Source organism: Nothobranchius furzeri, chromosome 10 (assembly GCF_043380555.1).
Source record: "Nothobranchius furzeri strain GRZ-AD chromosome 10, NfurGRZ-RIMD1, whole genome shotgun sequence".
Classification (NCBI taxonomy): Eukaryota; Metazoa; Chordata; class Actinopteri; order Cyprinodontiformes; family Nothobranchiidae; genus Nothobranchius; species Nothobranchius furzeri.
In genome coordinates this window covers 47,014,510-47,031,658 of record NC_091750.1, presented here as the reverse complement: position 1 = coordinate 47,031,658, position 17,149 = coordinate 47,014,510, and the positions used below count along the sequence as shown (strand labels likewise).

The 17,149-nt window shown below is 43.4% G+C and overlaps 1 protein-coding gene across 4 annotated transcripts in view; it reads right to left on the bottom strand.

Annotated features, from left to right (window-relative positions):
• Positions 1 to 3,612: 3,612 nt before the first annotated feature.
• The window catches only part of klhl13 (kelch-like family member 13), a 37,983-nt gene continuing 24,446 nt past the window's right edge, over positions 3,613 to 17,149 (bottom strand). For all 4 annotated transcript variants that reach the window (XM_070555694.1, XM_015960847.3, XM_054730546.2 and 1 more), the window contains 6 exons: positions 15,091 to 15,232; positions 14,254 to 14,386; positions 13,720 to 13,916; positions 12,280 to 13,075; positions 10,071 to 10,184; positions 3,613 to 4,641 (listed from right to left, as the gene is read on the bottom strand). In XM_070555694.1, coding sequence (XP_070411795.1) covers positions 4,154 to 4,641; positions 10,071 to 10,184; positions 12,280 to 13,075; positions 13,720 to 13,916; positions 14,254 to 14,386; positions 15,091 to 15,232 — 1,870 coding nt within the window. In that variant the 3' untranslated portion in view covers positions 3,613 to 4,153. The remainder of the gene's footprint in view (positions 4,642 to 10,070; positions 10,185 to 12,279; positions 13,076 to 13,719; positions 13,917 to 14,253; positions 14,387 to 15,090; positions 15,233 to 17,149) is intronic.

Below are 17,149 nucleotides of genomic sequence, written 5' to 3'. Positions count from 1 at the left end.
TGTAGAACCAAAAGCAAAAACACTTATCTCCTTGCTGTGTGTTTGTCTGTTTAACACTTTGGCCCAATCCCAATACTCGTACTGCGCCCTGCGGACTTTAGCATAGTGCACTTGGAGAAAGTGCGCAGTAGGGTTTGAGTGCGTAGTACACAAGTGTGCAAATAATTGCAGAATTGAGATGGGGAGCATTGTGTCATCAATCGCTACACGTGCCGTGATGCTGGTCGCTGTGAAACTTTTGTCAAAAACCTTTATTAACAACTTTCAAACAACAAAGCAATTATTTGAAAAAAAAAAAATTGCATTTATTGCAGCTTTGTGTAAAAGTTTTAGAGCATCAACTAATCGACCTAAAATTAACTAATTTCATTAGAAAATACATATTTTCAGAAAAGGAACTTGAGCCTTTTCTCATGCAGCAATGAATTGTGGGTAATACCTATGCCCGAGGTCTGCATCGCTGCAGACTTGGGTGAAGTGCAGATTAAGGGTGCAATGGGGGCGTGGTGAACTTCCACACTTGAGAATCGGGACACCCTTTGCACTCGCACCCCTGGCCGGGAATGCGCAAATGAAGGGTGCAAGTGCAAGTATTGGGATTGGGCCAGAAATGTAACAGCTGAAACGTCTCCCCAGCCTTCCTTAATGTCTACGGGAGTGATTCATCACTAAATTTAACTAATCAGCTGTGTTCCAACAGAGCGGCCGCCGATCTGAAGTTGCAAGTGGAATATTCTGGCCACAGTGGGCGATGGGGCTAGATGGCCTTTCATTAAAGGGACATTTTAGCACATACTGTCTGAAGAAATTGATTATTTGATTCCAATGTTTTCCATTGTAGCGTGATGAATTGCCCATCTCTGACCTAAAAGGCCCTGCTCTGTTTTGTTCTGCTCAAAGCAAAACCAGAAGTTTCTGACACAAACCTAATCTGCATGAGATATTGCTCAAGGTCACATGCTCTGCTCCTAAACTGTTTCTTCCTTTCCAGCTCAAGAGAAGAATGAAGACAAAGAACACTTTCTTTTTAATAAATCAAAGAACTCTTATTTTTAATAAAGCTAATCAAACAAAGTGTTAGTCCAATAACAAAATGTGAACCAATCTGAAGTGACAATGTTTATGATCAGTAGTTATAATAAGTAATATAACTTTAAATATTTCCACTAGAGACTGATCCACGTAATGCTAAGAATCACATGACACATTTTGTTTTTCTGATCCAATCAGAGCCTTCCAGATCTGATGCAAGGCGTGGTTTTGTTGGTGCTTGGTAAATCTGTCCTTTTTTGATTCAACCATAAATCAAAACATCCAAATTATAAAACTATGCCCACGTCATCTTAACTTCAGTTCAAAGCGTTCTAGAGAAGTTGGAGTGGCCAATCCGTAATTTTCCTCTTAAAGCCGAAAGAATCTAACGACAAGCTGGATCAAATCTGTTGCATGTTCCACCTGCTGCAACGGTTCCTTTCAGAATAAAAGCTGGACCATCACAACCCCCTTTTTGGGTCTGCTAGATGCCAATAAAACTCGTGACACGGAAGTATCTCAAGACTGGTCTGGTCGGCAACCGCTGCTTTTTCTACCGGCTTCGGTTCCAGAGAAGGTCAAGTTGGACCTCGACATTCCTGATCTAACGGGGACTTCCACTAAGGGTACGTAGGCCGACAGAATGGCGTCTCAATGTGTGTTATAAATCTCCAAACCAAAGTTTAGCGTGAAACGTCATCTTCACTCCCATCAGAACTAATCGCTTCTCCGGATCTGCAGGTTCTGAACATATTCACACATACACCATTCTCAGTCTTACGTCACCTTAGTTACACCACACACCTAGTGTTAAAGTTAGTCTTGTTTAATTTGTTTAGAAATAAATCTAAACTTTTCTCAATCTTTTCTTGAAGTTAATATGAAGTGTTGCTCAATCCCTGCAATAAAGATCTGATCTTCTGATTAAATTTACTCAAAGATCCATGAAGGTGAAATTTCATACTTCGTGATATTTCACATTTTATGGTTTCTAATTAAATGTAGTAACATCTTCACACCATATCATCTGGCTTAGACTCACTTCTAATGGACCTAAACTGGGATAATTTGGTGGTTTTCTGCATTATCTGCTGATCATTTGTGTCAGTGCTTTTAGATAGTTGTAGTTCATTTATAAAAGTAGATCAAATTAAAAAAAAACTACTAAAAATCATCCAATTTCTTCCCGATAAGCTCTCAGATGTCAGATTAGGTGACAGAAAATAAATACCGGTACTGTTGAATGTATTTCCAGTTAAACATCAAGACTAATCTTTTACCTACTCTATCTTACTTGTTTATTGATACGTCCTCCGACAGCTGACTGTGTTGCTTTTAGTCGTTTTGTTTATTCAGTGACATTCCATGACGACATGGACGTAATTTTCACTATAGAAGTGAGGGGGACACGGGGGGGGGGGGGGGGGGGGGTATCTTTACAGTATGTTCTAATGGGAAACAGGCTTCAACACAAACGGTTGTTTTCCGCTTGGTCCTAGAGCTCAACCAGTGTCAGTTCTATATAGCGTAATATTGTTTTTGGAAGGTAAAAATTGCAGGGGTCAAAACTTGACTTTGGAAAAAGTGGTCGGGGGGGGGGGGGGGGGGGGGGGACATGTCCCCCCTGTCCCCCCCCCCAAAATTACGTCCATGCATGACGAGGACGCCATACTGCATCCATCTGTCAATGATGAAAATAAACGGTTGCATCTAAGAGGAAACAGTGAGGCGAAGAGCAAACTGATGTTTTCAAATATAAAGTTTTTTTTTTCTCCAACATTTTCAAGTTCACAGAAAATACATCAGTCCCAAAAGCTAGAAGGTGACTGATCTACTAACTAAAACCAAGCCTGAGATAACCACCGTATTGGAGAATAAAGGAGCGCACGTTAAAATCTGACATCAGAAGCACCACTGCAGCGTCTCATTAACACCACATAATGAGAATCTAATGAGCATTTAAAGCTTTGGACCAAACTCGCCTCATCCTTACACACAACCTTTTGTTCCCGGTGGCGCTGTGACAAAAACGCACCGGACTCCATATGTTATCATCAAGGCTTCAATCACCCAGGACCAGGTGGGCAGCTTGTGAGCTCTGTTGGCGTTTGTTGTGATGTCAGGAGAACGTGGCGGCGGCGGGAGAACCGACGCAGGCCAGCAGCATCTGAAAATGGTTTTCTATAGCAGACATCAGCACATCGGCCGCTGGTACAACGTGGGCTTAAAGGTAATTCATGAATGCAGCTAATGAGTCTGGCATCACAGTCAGGCAGGGTGACCAGCTCCCTGAAGGCCCGCTGATTGGTTTTGTTTGAACTTCACACCTCATTCATTACAAAGATATTCACCAGCTGAGATAAAGAAAGCCATCCTCCCTCTTACAGGTGATTAATGAGCAGCCATCTTGACCCAGGGTCAGAGGGCTTCACAGAGTTCAACAATGACTAAAATCTAATTACCTCATGGAGCGCCCAACAAATCCTAAACTACTGATCTAACGGTTTAAACATCAGGTTCCAGGAGAATAAAGGGCCAGCCTCAGCCTGCAACAGTCAGTGAATAACAACCGCCTTTAAATATTTTCAAAATTCTGTTTATTAAATTTAAAAAACACCATTTTGTTAACAGTTTCATACCAACAGCAGGAAAACAAACTGAATCTGTAAGGGACGCAGAAGGGGGCCCGGTCCAACCCCTGAGTTAAAACCATCAGTTCCAGGGCTCGATCGTCACCGCGCGCCTCTTCTGTGGGATCACCTGGCATAGACTAGAAGAGCAGTCACGTGGTAACATCGTTAGGTAGAACACCAGAGGAAATGTGGCGTAAGAAAACTGGACATCAGGTAGAAAAGTTGATTTGCAAAGTCAAGTTTCAAGTAAAAGGTATTTCCTGCCAAAATATACGGTAACATGTAATTAGGTTGCCAAAACATGTCGCTATGTAAGTTAATCACTCAGGAGGGGGGGTCTGCACAGCTGTAGGGGACGAGGACTCGGGGATGCGGTACGGACGTAGTCCAGAGAAGTGCAAACAATGTCTATCAGATGTGTTTACTGAGGAGCTTAGAGATGGGATTAAGGGGGTTTGAGCAAAGTAGGGCCACCCCCCCAGTACTCATCAAGGTGCTGACAGCGGGGACTCTCTGGAGGGCGAGCCCAAGATATCCTCAGGGGGGAAAACTGTGAGTGTGCAGGCTCGGATCCCGCCTAGCGACTCGGGCAAGTCAAAAACCTTCTGCCATTCATCCTTCTCCGGGTCGTATTTCTGTACGATTTCCACCATGCAGCGATTGTTCCACGAGTAGCCGCCCACCACGTAGATCTTATTCTCAAACACGGCCACGCCCACGTCGCTCTGACCTCGCAACATGGCCGCGATAGGAGTCCACAAGTCGAGGGCGGGGGAGTAGTATTCGCAGCTGAGCACGTCGTCGTAGTCGCTCGTGCCTCGGAAGTGATTCCCCCCGATCACGTAGAGACGATCGCCCACCGTGCACATGCAGTGAAGGCCACGCACGGTCGTCATGGGTGCTTTCTGAGTCCATTTATCCGCATCTGGGTCAAAGCACATCAGCTCCTTCTGGAACGTGTCATGAGTGATTCCCCCTGCAGCAGGAAGAAAAGAGGAGGAGGAAATTATCCCGAGTTTGGGGTGGGGTGGGAGTGTCATTCATCCATGCCTACATGCTTCATCTTTCTAGGGACACCACTCACAATGGTCTCGTTTACTTTCACAGCTCTAAGCTTAAATGACAAAAGCTCATTGGTGAGCCTCTAAAACACTAATTATATAAACAACATCAGTGGCTGCTCTGACAGCGAGACATGCTGCTGATATGAAGAGGAAACGCATCACAAAGCCTCTGAACATATGCACAAACAGACTGTAGACACCGGCACACAAAAAGCTGGGGAGAAAAAAAAATACAGGACATGTCTACAGGGAAGGCTTAAAATAAAGAGGAACACAATCCCAGCATGCATTTGGGTGGAAGCCAGCCCGCCCCTCCCCCCAGTGAAGATTTGCAGAGCACGCCATGTGCAGGCACAATCCCTCTTTAGGTGACGCCGGGCGACTGTGTGCTCGCTCCATTGTCGGGGCCTAAGCTGTGTATTCAGCTGCCGTGACTCAGAACTGTGATGCTGCACCTTCTTAACCATCAGACACAAAAATAACCAAAACGACACGTTTTATTTAATCCACGCGGCATGAAGCAAGTCAGCCACTTAAATCCTGACGGGAGAACAAAGCTGGAGCCACGTTTCCGCTTTGATTCAATTCAAGAGGTTTGTCCATTCTCTGATATGACACGGCCGTGTTTGATCGGCATCCCAGCATCACAGCCGCTGATCAGAGCCATCAGTGGAACACCAAGAGAGAGAAAAGGCTATTAGCCAGGCTGATTTAATCTCACAGATGAGCTGAAAGCCTCTGCCCTTCATTAGACGAGGCTGGACAGACCGTGCTATTATTTTTTGTGTTTTATGCCATGTGTGACCATATGCTTTGCTTCAAAACATCTCCCTCGGCAGCCATGAGGATGCAGGATAACTGCAGAGTGCTTTGTACAACCAGTGACCTGGATGAATCACGCAGATGGAGAACGAGCAGCAAGGGGGACGAAAACCAGGAGATCAGCAGTGTCAGCAAATAACCCGTAATGACTGGGGTTTGAGCTGCATAAATATTACCAACTAATGATCAGCCTCTGCTGTAAAGACCCTAGAGGGCATACGACCATGATCCAGTAGGCATCGATCAGATTCCCTATAGGAACATCCAGGATGACAGAATCAACTCTTTTACAGCAAGGTTGACACATGAAAGTGCTCAGATCCATCTTCATGTGATGTATAAAAACCTCATTAATTAGGAAAGCCTCTGAAGCCTCTCCACTGGAAACGGGAGGCAGAACATGATGGAGCCGGGTCCATTTGATGTTCGTGCTCCCACGTCCACGTGTGCTAAAATACCTCCAAATTACCGGGAACACTGTTTAGCCACTGAGCCAACCTGCGTTCCTCCAACTCCTAACAGCAGCTCTGTTAATTTCACAGCTCTGTGACACGTCAGACTTAAAACTCACCCTCTCATCGAGTCATCCACCATCAACACCCTGTCCTGAGCTTGTTAGGCAGCAGAACCTACATTCCCAGTCTCGCTGTGAAAATCTGGGGTGCTATAGTTGGGCCCAGTTGGCTTGTTCCAGCCAATTAGGAAAAGCAAAGAAAGATCTTTTCACCCTCTGAAGAGGAGTTATTTAGAGTACAAATGAGCAGTCAGCATCTTCTCTGCAGTAGACAGAAGGTAGTGACCTCACGCGGAGGAGGATCAGTGATCAGAACTCATCTGAGCAGATTTCAGCTCAAAATCAGTCGATGTTTTTTGCTCATCACTTGTGCAAAAAGATAAGTTGACTTTATCAGCCTTTTCTCAACTGAACGGTGCTTGTGTAGGTATTACACATATGCATGAGACTAAAGATGCTCACTGTTAAATATCAAAACTGCATTAAACTCTTAGTTTAACACTGAATTTCTGTAATTAGGAACCAACTGCTACAGTCATGTGACTTTCATGCAAATATTCTTGTTGCAATCTAGTCTTAAAGTGTCTTAACCATAAATCGGTGTGTTCGCCATTCCACCTCCTTGCACCTCTGACCTGCAGAATCTACATTAAGAACTGAAAGCGGTGCAATGACTGTTCCCAGGGCCGGCGACATCTCTGACTATTCTGAGAGGAAATTTGTCTTGCAGATTTTTTTCTGCATGTTCAAAATTCTTGCAACACGAGAGCAAAGCCGTGTGAGGAAATGGAGAACCCTTGGGAACGCCGTCACAAACCGCCACAGCCCAGTGAGAAGCTGGTTTACGGAACACGCCACCCTGTGACAACTTGAGATTATGAAACGTTGATCATAATCCGAGACACCACGTAGGGTTCATTAGGTGGTGCACTCTCATTTTTCCTCAGTAACATTAAAAATGTGACAGAAATCAGTTCAGCTATAAAAACAAGGTTTTTGATCTGATCAGATCATGAAGAGGAAGGAGGAATCATCTGTGGGGGAACTCTTGGGTGGGAGTGTTAGCGGACCAGTCACACTGAACAAGCACATACTCCTGATTTAAACTCATGGCCAAAGATTTTATCACAATTCAGTCGTGACTAAAGAAAAATGGCTCCGTGGGACCCCGGCGTACGAGCAGTTAGAAGAACGTCACTTTCTGCTTCGTTTCTGCATTTCACACAACGGTTAGACCCAACCCTGCAATACTCCAGACAATTCACTGCAAAAGATTTTTTAGGTGAAATAATTCTCGTGGTAATGTCTCAGATCATCGTCGGTGTTGACTGAAACAGTTATGTGGAGTAGAGACTAAAACTAGTAAAAACAGAGTCGATGTCAAGATAGAGATCATTTTAGAGTACAAATGAAAAAACCTTTCCCTGGAGCGCTCCGACTGTCATCGCTCTTAAATGTAAAAACAAGGAAGGTAAACGCTGAAGCAACCAACATGATGGCGTCTCAGAGCGGGCCAGGCAGGGCGCTGCCTGGAAGCCAATTAAAAATGAAAATGGCTGCTGACTGACAGCTCCAGCGAACCCGACGAAGCTCAAGGGCATTTTCAGACAATAATGGCACAAATCCTCACACCCAGGTGTGCAAAACTTGTCATTTCATGCCCATGAAGGCCCAAAGCTGTAAATGATGCCAAAAACAATCCAGCAAGCTGCGTAAAAGTCTGAGTGTTTGTGTCAGCGAGAAATTCTGCAAACTTGCATCAAGTTCTTAGAAAAAGATGAAAATGTTCCTATTTAAAGTTGAGTAGATGAGTTGTGAAAAGCTCAAAGATCATCTAAAATGAGCTGAGACGTCTTCAAAAGCATTAAAAAATGACTCAAATAGTCAGCATGTTGTCAAAAAACTAAATATAAACACACTGATGCACAAACACACCAGAGGCGTGTGTTTAATATTGAGATGCAGCAATTTAGCGTTTAGTGGTGTTGTCTAAACTCTGCCGGGCTGACGCTCTCTGGGCTGAGTGCTCCTGTCAGGTTCATCCAGCTGACAGAATCCCTTCAGACAGCACAGCAGCGCAGCCGGGGGAAGTGACCTGATGTGCTGTGACAGACGGACACAGAACCACTCCAACACGGGTCACCTTGCTCTGCAAGACTCTGACCCCTCAGACTGTGAGGCCTCTTAGCAACAAACCCTAACGCTCAAATCCGCTCCGTTTTTATTAAAGCTAAAGTTTCACAAGAGCTGCAGGATCCCTTTAACAGCTGAGATCATAAAACTGCTTCATGCTGCAACATAACAGTCCTTTTTAAACACACATATTTTTAGAGGGTGCAGGTGCAACGCCAGCTGTTCAAAAAGCAACGTCTACCAGACTACTGACCTGAATAACTGAAACACTAAGTTTAGCAAAAAGGAACCAAAATATCAGACGATGAGCAATCAACACCAGGTATAGAAAGCCGAGTGCAGCAAAAATATCACAGGAAGTTAAAGCCGACTTTGTCACTATGATGTTAATTTTAAACTTGACTTAAGAGAAACGCTTTCAGCTAAACTTGTCGGGTTGTTGGGCTAATGTTCTAATTAAAACACGATTAATAAATATCGGTGCTCGTGTTCAGGGGGTAGCTGGTGTCCGCCAGTCAGTTAGCTCAGGTCATTTATAAACATCTTCCTGTGTAAAACTTCAAATTCCTTACCATTTGTAGGCATAATCCTGAACAGCCTCTGTTCAGAGAAATGGCTTTTACGCCCTACAGGTCTGATGAGCTAACGGCTAGCTCAGATGTAACCAGAGCTGGGTATCTTGTGAACTTCAGAGATTTATACTAAGGTTATTTTATAAACATTTATGGTCATTTTCCCTCTACAGTTATTTACATGAAAGTCTACGATTGTTTACGATTGTTTACCAGCAGAAGCAAAATGGATCAGCAGGAGTATGAAATATTCCTGCCAAAACGACCATTAATGTGAGACTGATGGAAATGTAACGGTTTGTGAAATAGTGCCGGCATTTATGCTAACATTTAGGAGAACAGAGTCCTTTTTAAGACAGCTGGGTCAGACTAGCTGTTAGCTCATCAGTCCAGAATGATTAACATCCATTCCTTCAAATGGAGGCTTTACAGGAAGTAGTTTATGAGAGATAAAACTAAATTAAATTCTGACCTCAGAACATTACAAACCAGTTTGGTTCTTCTGGGTCAAAGTCCATATTGGTTATGTCCTGTAAGGCTAATAACAAGAAAAAAAAAGACTACCACTTATAGTACACATTAATGTGTACTCTTTAACTTTACTAAAGTGGACCATTGCATTAAACTGACCTACTTATTTCTAAAATCCAACATGATTGAGTGATTTTAATTCGATTTATGCCTTTATGACCATTTCGAACCCTCAGTATGGGTGAGAGATGAACTACCCCTTCTGGCAGCCATCTTTAGTTTTAATGCTGCTCTATGCTACCGTTTATTGCTCACAGGTTGCACAAGGATGACTATTCTCATGGCTAGGAGGGATAAACCGTGTCTGTGGTGTGTTACACCTCCTACACAGGATTCTCCCCACAGCCTTCCCCTCTTTTGTAACGTCGCTCTGGATTAGTCACACTGAGAAACTAGGGCTCGTCTCCATGCAGCAGGATTTGTTTTCAGTTGCAGGAAGGAGTGCTAATGTTAACGCCTAAACAGCAAGCACTGCCCAAAAGGTGCAATCTGAGTGTCTTAAGTGTGGCCATGGCACTGGAAACCCCCCCCACCCCCCCCCCACCCCACATAAACTTTAAAAGCACGCCCAGGGTAGACAAATCAAGCGTGTGAGGACTTGTGCCAAAGTCTGGGTGTGACTTGTGATTTTTATAAGATTTCATAATTTAACAGATAAAAATACCCGTTGGGTAAGAAACCCAGGCTCACACACTACATGCAACACTGAGATAGCATGGCATCTCTTTAATATCACATGATCACATAATAACTCCCTGAAGGTACTTACCTGAAATATACATGTAACCACCGTACACGGTTCCAGCATGGCCGTAATGTGGCTCATTCATTTTGGCAACATACGTCCATTCATTAGTCCTTGGGTTGTAGCACTCCACAGTAGCTTTAAATACATAAAAAACACTATTAGTAGAAAGTAGGTCATGACACAACCAAGGAGGACAAACAGCAGCAAATGAGGCCTGGGAGGGTCTCGGTGTGGGATCTGAAACACAGATTTGAATACTGTACACATGCACACAAACCCCAGCAGCAATTTATGCACTGACTGCACAGGAAATTGAGAGACTGCAAAGCCTTTATCCTAATGCGCCTAAGGGTGGCTTTGCAAAAAATCTGAGCGAGCCAAGAACAGGGACAGTGGAATTCATGAGTGATCACAGGCGAGCAACTGGCTCCTCGTTATGACTCCATAACAAGCAGGCAGCTTTGTTTGCCAACCGCATGCTCAGGAAAAGGCCATCGCCGGCATCTAATACAAGTCAGACAAGCAGCCGCAGTGATGCGCGATCGGACATCAATAGTTCTTGATCTTGGAGAGATAGGATTAAATGCGTAGTGAAGTCTACATATTAGCTGGAGATGGTTGGAGCATGGAACATTTTCCTTTTGTTGTTTGCAACCTTTAATTAAAGGATTAAAAGAGCTTCATTTTTACCTGCCAAAGCAGGATATAAAGCCACAAACCTTTATACCAAGCAGGCGGTGATTAAAGTAAACGGATTATTTAAGTGCCAGGACACGGACAGATAGGTGAAGCAGCCAGAACACTTCCGACACGGTAACATTAAAGGAATGAACGAATGAATAACTAGCTCATCAGTAAACCGTCTTCATGTAAAAGATCATAAATGCTAAATTATTTTAGAGGCAAAGGCTTTTAGCTCTGGGTTTGGATACTTAACACAAGCCACTGAAGACTGAGAAGGGATTTATTTTAGATCTGCTTAAACCAAACCCCAGGACCCTTTCTTCTGATTATTTAAAAAGTCTTGTTTTAAAACCAGCATGAGTCGGCTTTACAAAGTTTGACTGAAAAAAAAAATCTGACAGACAAACCTAAAGTGTATTAGACAAAGGTAAAAAATGACACGAGTTTAAAAAAAAAACCACTAAAATGTGAACTAAAATAATACGCTGTCGCTAAAAGAAAAATCCCTTTTGTGAATCCAGATTGACATTACTGAGCTTCCCTGTTTAACCCCCCCACTGTCCTAATGGGTGTAACCCCACGAGGAAAGTTGGCCATTGAGCAGGACTGATGGTTTATCCTTGGGTCCACGTGGCAGGGGTGAGGAGTGAGCACCACCTCACCCCTGCCACGTGGACCTCAAGGGATAAACCATCAATCCTGCTCAATGGTCAACTTTCCTCACGGGGTCACGCGTAAAGACAGTGGGAGGGTTAAATGTGGGCTTTTCAAATGAAAAAAAAAAAAAAATCACACCCACACCTACGTTTGACCCATTCATGGTAAACAAACGTGACGGAAGGGAAGGGCACATCAAGAAATACATGAGGCCTGGATCACATGCAGTGTGAAGCCAGTGGAACGTAAAGCTGAAAAAGGCAGTTGTGTAGACGAGTGCAGCGAACTGAAGCTGTGTTCTTTGTTCTAATTATAACCTAAAATAAGACGACAGCTCCTCTCCCCGTCTGCTGGAGTTATACGGCTGCTGGATTTAAGTACTGGGTGGCACCTCTCTGTGGCTTACAGTTATGGATGCGGGAGTTCCAGGCTGGTTCTTTCACATCAACCACCAGAACACAAGAAGACGTATAAATAAATAAACACGAGTTTCTCCCAGATGGGTGAGCTGTGAGTACAAGGGCGAGGAAAATGATCTTCTAGTTTAGACGGGTCTTACACCACTAAGAACATGTCCAGCTCTCACTTCTCACAACAGTTCCTGCCCCACATTTAGGTGGGTTTCTGCACCAACAGCTCACTGCCACAGTCGCATTAACAACACAAAACTAAACTCCTGTGAGACAAAGGCAACCAAAATATCTACTCGTGTTCTGAAATGCAACAGAAATGACAAGAAACATCAGAATTTGTTTGTGATGATGTAAAGGTCTTCTGAAGGGGATTCAGATACAGATGGTGTAAGATTAATGTTAGTTTCTCTGGTATTTTCAAAACAAAACAAAAAAACTTAAAAAGGGACAGAGGTAAAATGGGGGCAGAAACTCACCGAGCTCCCCAGCAGCGTTCCTCCCTCCAACAGCATACAAGTGTCCTTTGAGAGCACTGAGGTGGAAGAAGGTGCGTTTCTCATTAAGGCATGCCACCTGGATCCACTTGTTGTAGCGAGGGTCGTACCGGAACACCGTGTCCACGGCTGTTTTGCCTTTGGTGTCATAGTTGCTTTGACCACCCACAACGTAGAGAAAGTTACCGATGACTGCGATGCCATGCTGGTAGCGAGGTGCATCCATGGGTGCCAGCGCCTTCCACTCGTGAGCCTTCTCATCAAAGAGGCGCAGCTCCTTACTAACAACCAGCTGCTGGCGCAGAACTCCACCCAGAGTGACCAGGTGGGCACTGTCTGAGCGAATAGCTGTCCGTTCCGACTGCATGACAGGCTGCATATAGGGCATCATTTGGTAGTTGCTAGCTTCCAGAAGAAGGTTGACACACGTGTTGTCTGTGCGCATAAAGTCCACAGTTTGAACGTGGTTTATGAGTTCCTGCGGGTTCATGAGAGGAAAACGAATATTCTTCATGAGCTTTGAGGCATAGTCCATACGGCCATCTTCATAGCGCAGCCAGCGACACGCAGACTTGAACAGGTCCAACTCAGTGCAATGTTTCAAGCTGTTACTGGACAGTACGAAAGCCAGACGCTCAAATGGTAGCTTGACAAACTCCCCTGTGCCCAACAAAGAGGGAAAGTTCTTCAGGATGAAGTTGTTGACGTATTTGTCTACCTCCGTTAGGTTGTAGGTGTTAGCGATACGCCCCACCTCTACGCAGTTGTCAAGAGAAACCTGCAAAAGAAAACCATGAAAAAAATTATGTAGCTCGCAATTATGTGAAAAGTGTTGAGGCAAAAACTGGTCATTTAATAACAATACACACAGAGCTGGAGAGTAGGACACATAACTGAACTTAAAGCAACAGTTAAGAGTTTGACATTTCAAGCTATTGCTTTCAATCTGGTTTCAGTGGTTCTTGAGCCAGAAACATTACCAACTTCACATTCAATGTACCATTCTGCATCTTTCTGCTGATTAGAAACTGCACTCAACAGTTTTGAGTTCAGGTGGTAACGCTAGTGAGCAGTCTCCCTGCTAACTGGACTTTCAAGTAATAATATTTTTTGTCCAACAGGATCTTCTTGCTTTGTGGCTTTTTAGTATCAGTTGGCTCGTGTTAGCATTAGCTCATCGCCAGCAGCAGGGTTGTTTACAACCAGTGCAATTCCACTTTCAACCAATAGGAGGGAGATGCAGAAAACTAATTGTTACTTTAATAACTTATTTGAGTGAAAATCTGAAATCAAAAAAAGTTTGCATCTATCTAGAAACATTTTAATTGAGGGAATTCCTTTTTTTCTACTAGTTATAAAAACGGGATGCACGCTGAAGAGAATGATTTTGTGCAAATGTGGGCTATACATCTGCCTTCTCACCCCAGAAATAAGAAAGACTTTGCAAAAGTCCAACACAGGAAGAATTTGTAAGAAACTGGCCGCCTCAAGTGTGTCTTGTAGATTCTCCATGTTGAGAGACAACTTTGCTGTGTAGATGAAGTCTATGATCTTCTTCAGGCCTATTCGGTTCACGCCGTGAAGCTTGATGCACATTAAATCCTGTTCCTTCATTCCGCCTGCAACCAAAAAGAATCAAATGTTGTAAATTATTTTAAATTAAAAACCGAATAATTCAACAATTGCAGATCAAAACACTCTAAAATGTAAAGGTAAACAGAGTAAGAGAAACAACGCTCTTGCAGTACACACTTTTAGGACAAATCAACATAAATGCCAATTAAATTACCAACACTGGTTGGATGCAGAAACCTTGTTTAACTGAGATTTCTCAAGAACACATGACAGCAATATGACTGATGCTGTAGGAAAACATGAATACATATTTAACTAATGAGTCCATTGGTTCTGTCCCTGACGAACAGATCTGCTTAGAGAGTGGATCTGCAAACCAACCTGTGAACATGGCTTTGAAGTAGTCAGAGGAGGAGGCCATCATTGCACGATGCACAGGGAAAGCTTCATCTCCATCACCAGCAACCAGCGTCACATCACACAGCAAACCCTCTATTCTTAACTGGTCAAATCCCTAAAATCAGGAAGAGAAGAAATGTGAAATTCATGTTTATACTCTCTGTGTTAGTGACCTAAATCATGTCCTGCCCCCAATGAGAAACACCTCAACACAATCAATAGCAGAATATGAAGACCTTGTGATCATAAAGCTCCGCAGGGAAATGATTGATATTGAACTCACTTATGCAAACCTGCTTTTTATCCATCTTTTGGCATCTTTTGCAGATAGTCTGCAAACAGGACAGGCTGATGCTGTAGCAACAGCTCAAACCGTCAGAACCAGAGGGAAGATTCTGCCTCAGAATTAACCACAAAACTAACAGAATGCACAGTCGGGATGTTGGATGAGATGGGCTGGAAAAATCATTATCATTCTCACTGTGCTGTGACAGCACAAGATTAATGAATGGCCACAAAAAAAAAAAAAAAAAAAAAAAAAAAACAGCCAACGGCTTCTCATTTTCACAGAAGGCTGGTGACCAAGGACAACCGCCGCTTTCTGCAGCAGACAGCAGAATGCCGGCACACACCTAACACATTTTAGAGCCTTTCTTATTTTACATCAATCTGTTGACACGCAGAAGAAGCCATCAAAGCTATGGATTATTAAAGAAAACAAATCTGTGCAACATAACAGGAAATCAGCCTGTAAGAAAGACAAGTAAAACACAGAGTCCACTCGTCTTTTTCAGAGTGGTGTTACTTGTCTGAACTCACCTGAAGAACCACAGAGCTGTGTGTATTGCTTGTGAAAAATCGAGTGTTTCCAGTTTTCGATGCCTGAAGATGAGCAGAGACGCCCATTTCACCGTAGCCCAAAGCCACTTTCATGTGAGCGTCGTCGTCCTCCACGAGCGATCTGATAGAAGAAAGAGACAAAAGTGGGTTTTGAATGAAATTATAAAAAGGTGGAACATAAGTTGGCTTCCTTCTTTTGAGCTTAGAGATACTTTTAAAGCAACACTTATGCAAAGACATTTTGGTGGCAGTAACAGTTGTAGCTAAACTTGAACACAAGAGGCAAAGAAAACCAAAACAATGGGGAAAGGTTGATGGCTTTTGGGCAATCAACAGAATTTTTTTATTTCTAAAAGCGTCTTGTTGGTTGAATACTTAATACTTGATTAAGGATCTAATCCAAAACTCAAATGTTGGTAACGACAGCTTTATAACAGGTAACGAGTTTAACAGGTTATAATAATAATATGGATAATTGGTATTTAATCCAATCCACGTTCCAGTTTCTCAGTGGGTTATGGCAACATGTTGAAGCTTAAATTTTGGGTTGGAAACTCCAGATTGCAGGTACCAGGATTGACCCTGAAGCTCCCAGAAGAAACCTAGTGATTGTTTGGAGTCATTTTGGAAACTCCCTCATGAGTGCCACGACCCAATGAGAAGGTGAAGTAGAAGTTAGTCAGAGGAGAGGCGAGCTGAAAACTGCTTACTCATTATTATTCATGACATTTGAACATCTCAACTCTGACTGACCAGATCAATGCAACTCTACCACGGACTCAGTTTGCTTTGCAACACAGATTCGGCCATGTTGTGTACTTGCCAATTAGCTTCTACTAGCAGAGGTGCGTCCTGCTCTCTGCTGAACGCTAAACCAACAACAGCTTTCCTGGCAAGCCAAGATGGGCGAGTCCAGGAACGTTAAGTGCCAGTGTGACAGATCTGACTGGCTTTTTCTGACCAGATCATTCTCCTGTCCATTTTCTTTCAGCGGCTAATGCAGGAAACAGGAGTAGACAGTTTTCACTTTCAGCCTGCGTGTGGAACTCAGAGTGACCGGTTTCATTTCTTATTTCTGAAATACAAACAGTTTCTCAGTTAATTTATGTTAACCCTTACCCAACATTTACATTTTCTAACGTTAATGTTATTTGTGTACAAAAAATGCTTTAATGTGAGGTAAGGGTTAAAAAAATTATTTTGGGCCAAAAAACTGATAAAAGACAGTTTAAAACGCGATTGAGGACCTCAAGGTAAGTATTTTATGTTGGAGCACAATTAAATCTAGTTTTATTGTTAGATGTAGAATAAATAATTATTTCATTTACACCAATAGTCACACTAAGCCTATTGATTCCCGGTATGCCATAGCCCTTTTTAGAAGACACGCCATGCCACAAAATCAGCGTACTGCTGCCACGGTGTGTCTTATGAACGCGCCGTGGTGGCATGGCGTTGCTGGAATTTTGCAGCATTTGTACTGCCGCACTTGGTAGTAATATTGGCGCAACGCCAGACATGTGAATGCATATTACACCTTGGCCCAACAGAGGGTGGCATCACGATCATGTGAGGAGTTACTGCAGAGCTCTGGCCGGTTATATTATTATAAATGAAAGTAACACGGGCTACAAGTTTCGCTTTGTAAACAGAACCAACTGAGATGATAAACTGGAGGACTGCAGCGCTCCAGGAGCTTATTTCCATTAGAGCTGGAGGTGAGATCACCAGAGACTGCACAGGGACTGTGGAGGACAGACACCTACAGGAGCGGCTTGTTAAACTTCATCAGTGCTGCTTTGACCACAATAAATAGAAACTTATGTTCTAGATAAATGGAAGTCCACGGCAGCGCAGAGACCACCCCCATACCCTCTTAACACCACCATTGCATAATCTTTTGTAAAAAGGACACGATTGCACCACATCACCGCCATGGTCTGAACACTTATAAATGACCTAAGGCTCCCTGATGCCGGCTAGGCATTGCGGAAGTCTTGCGGCATTGTTTTCTAAAAGAGGCTCATGGTGTTCACCT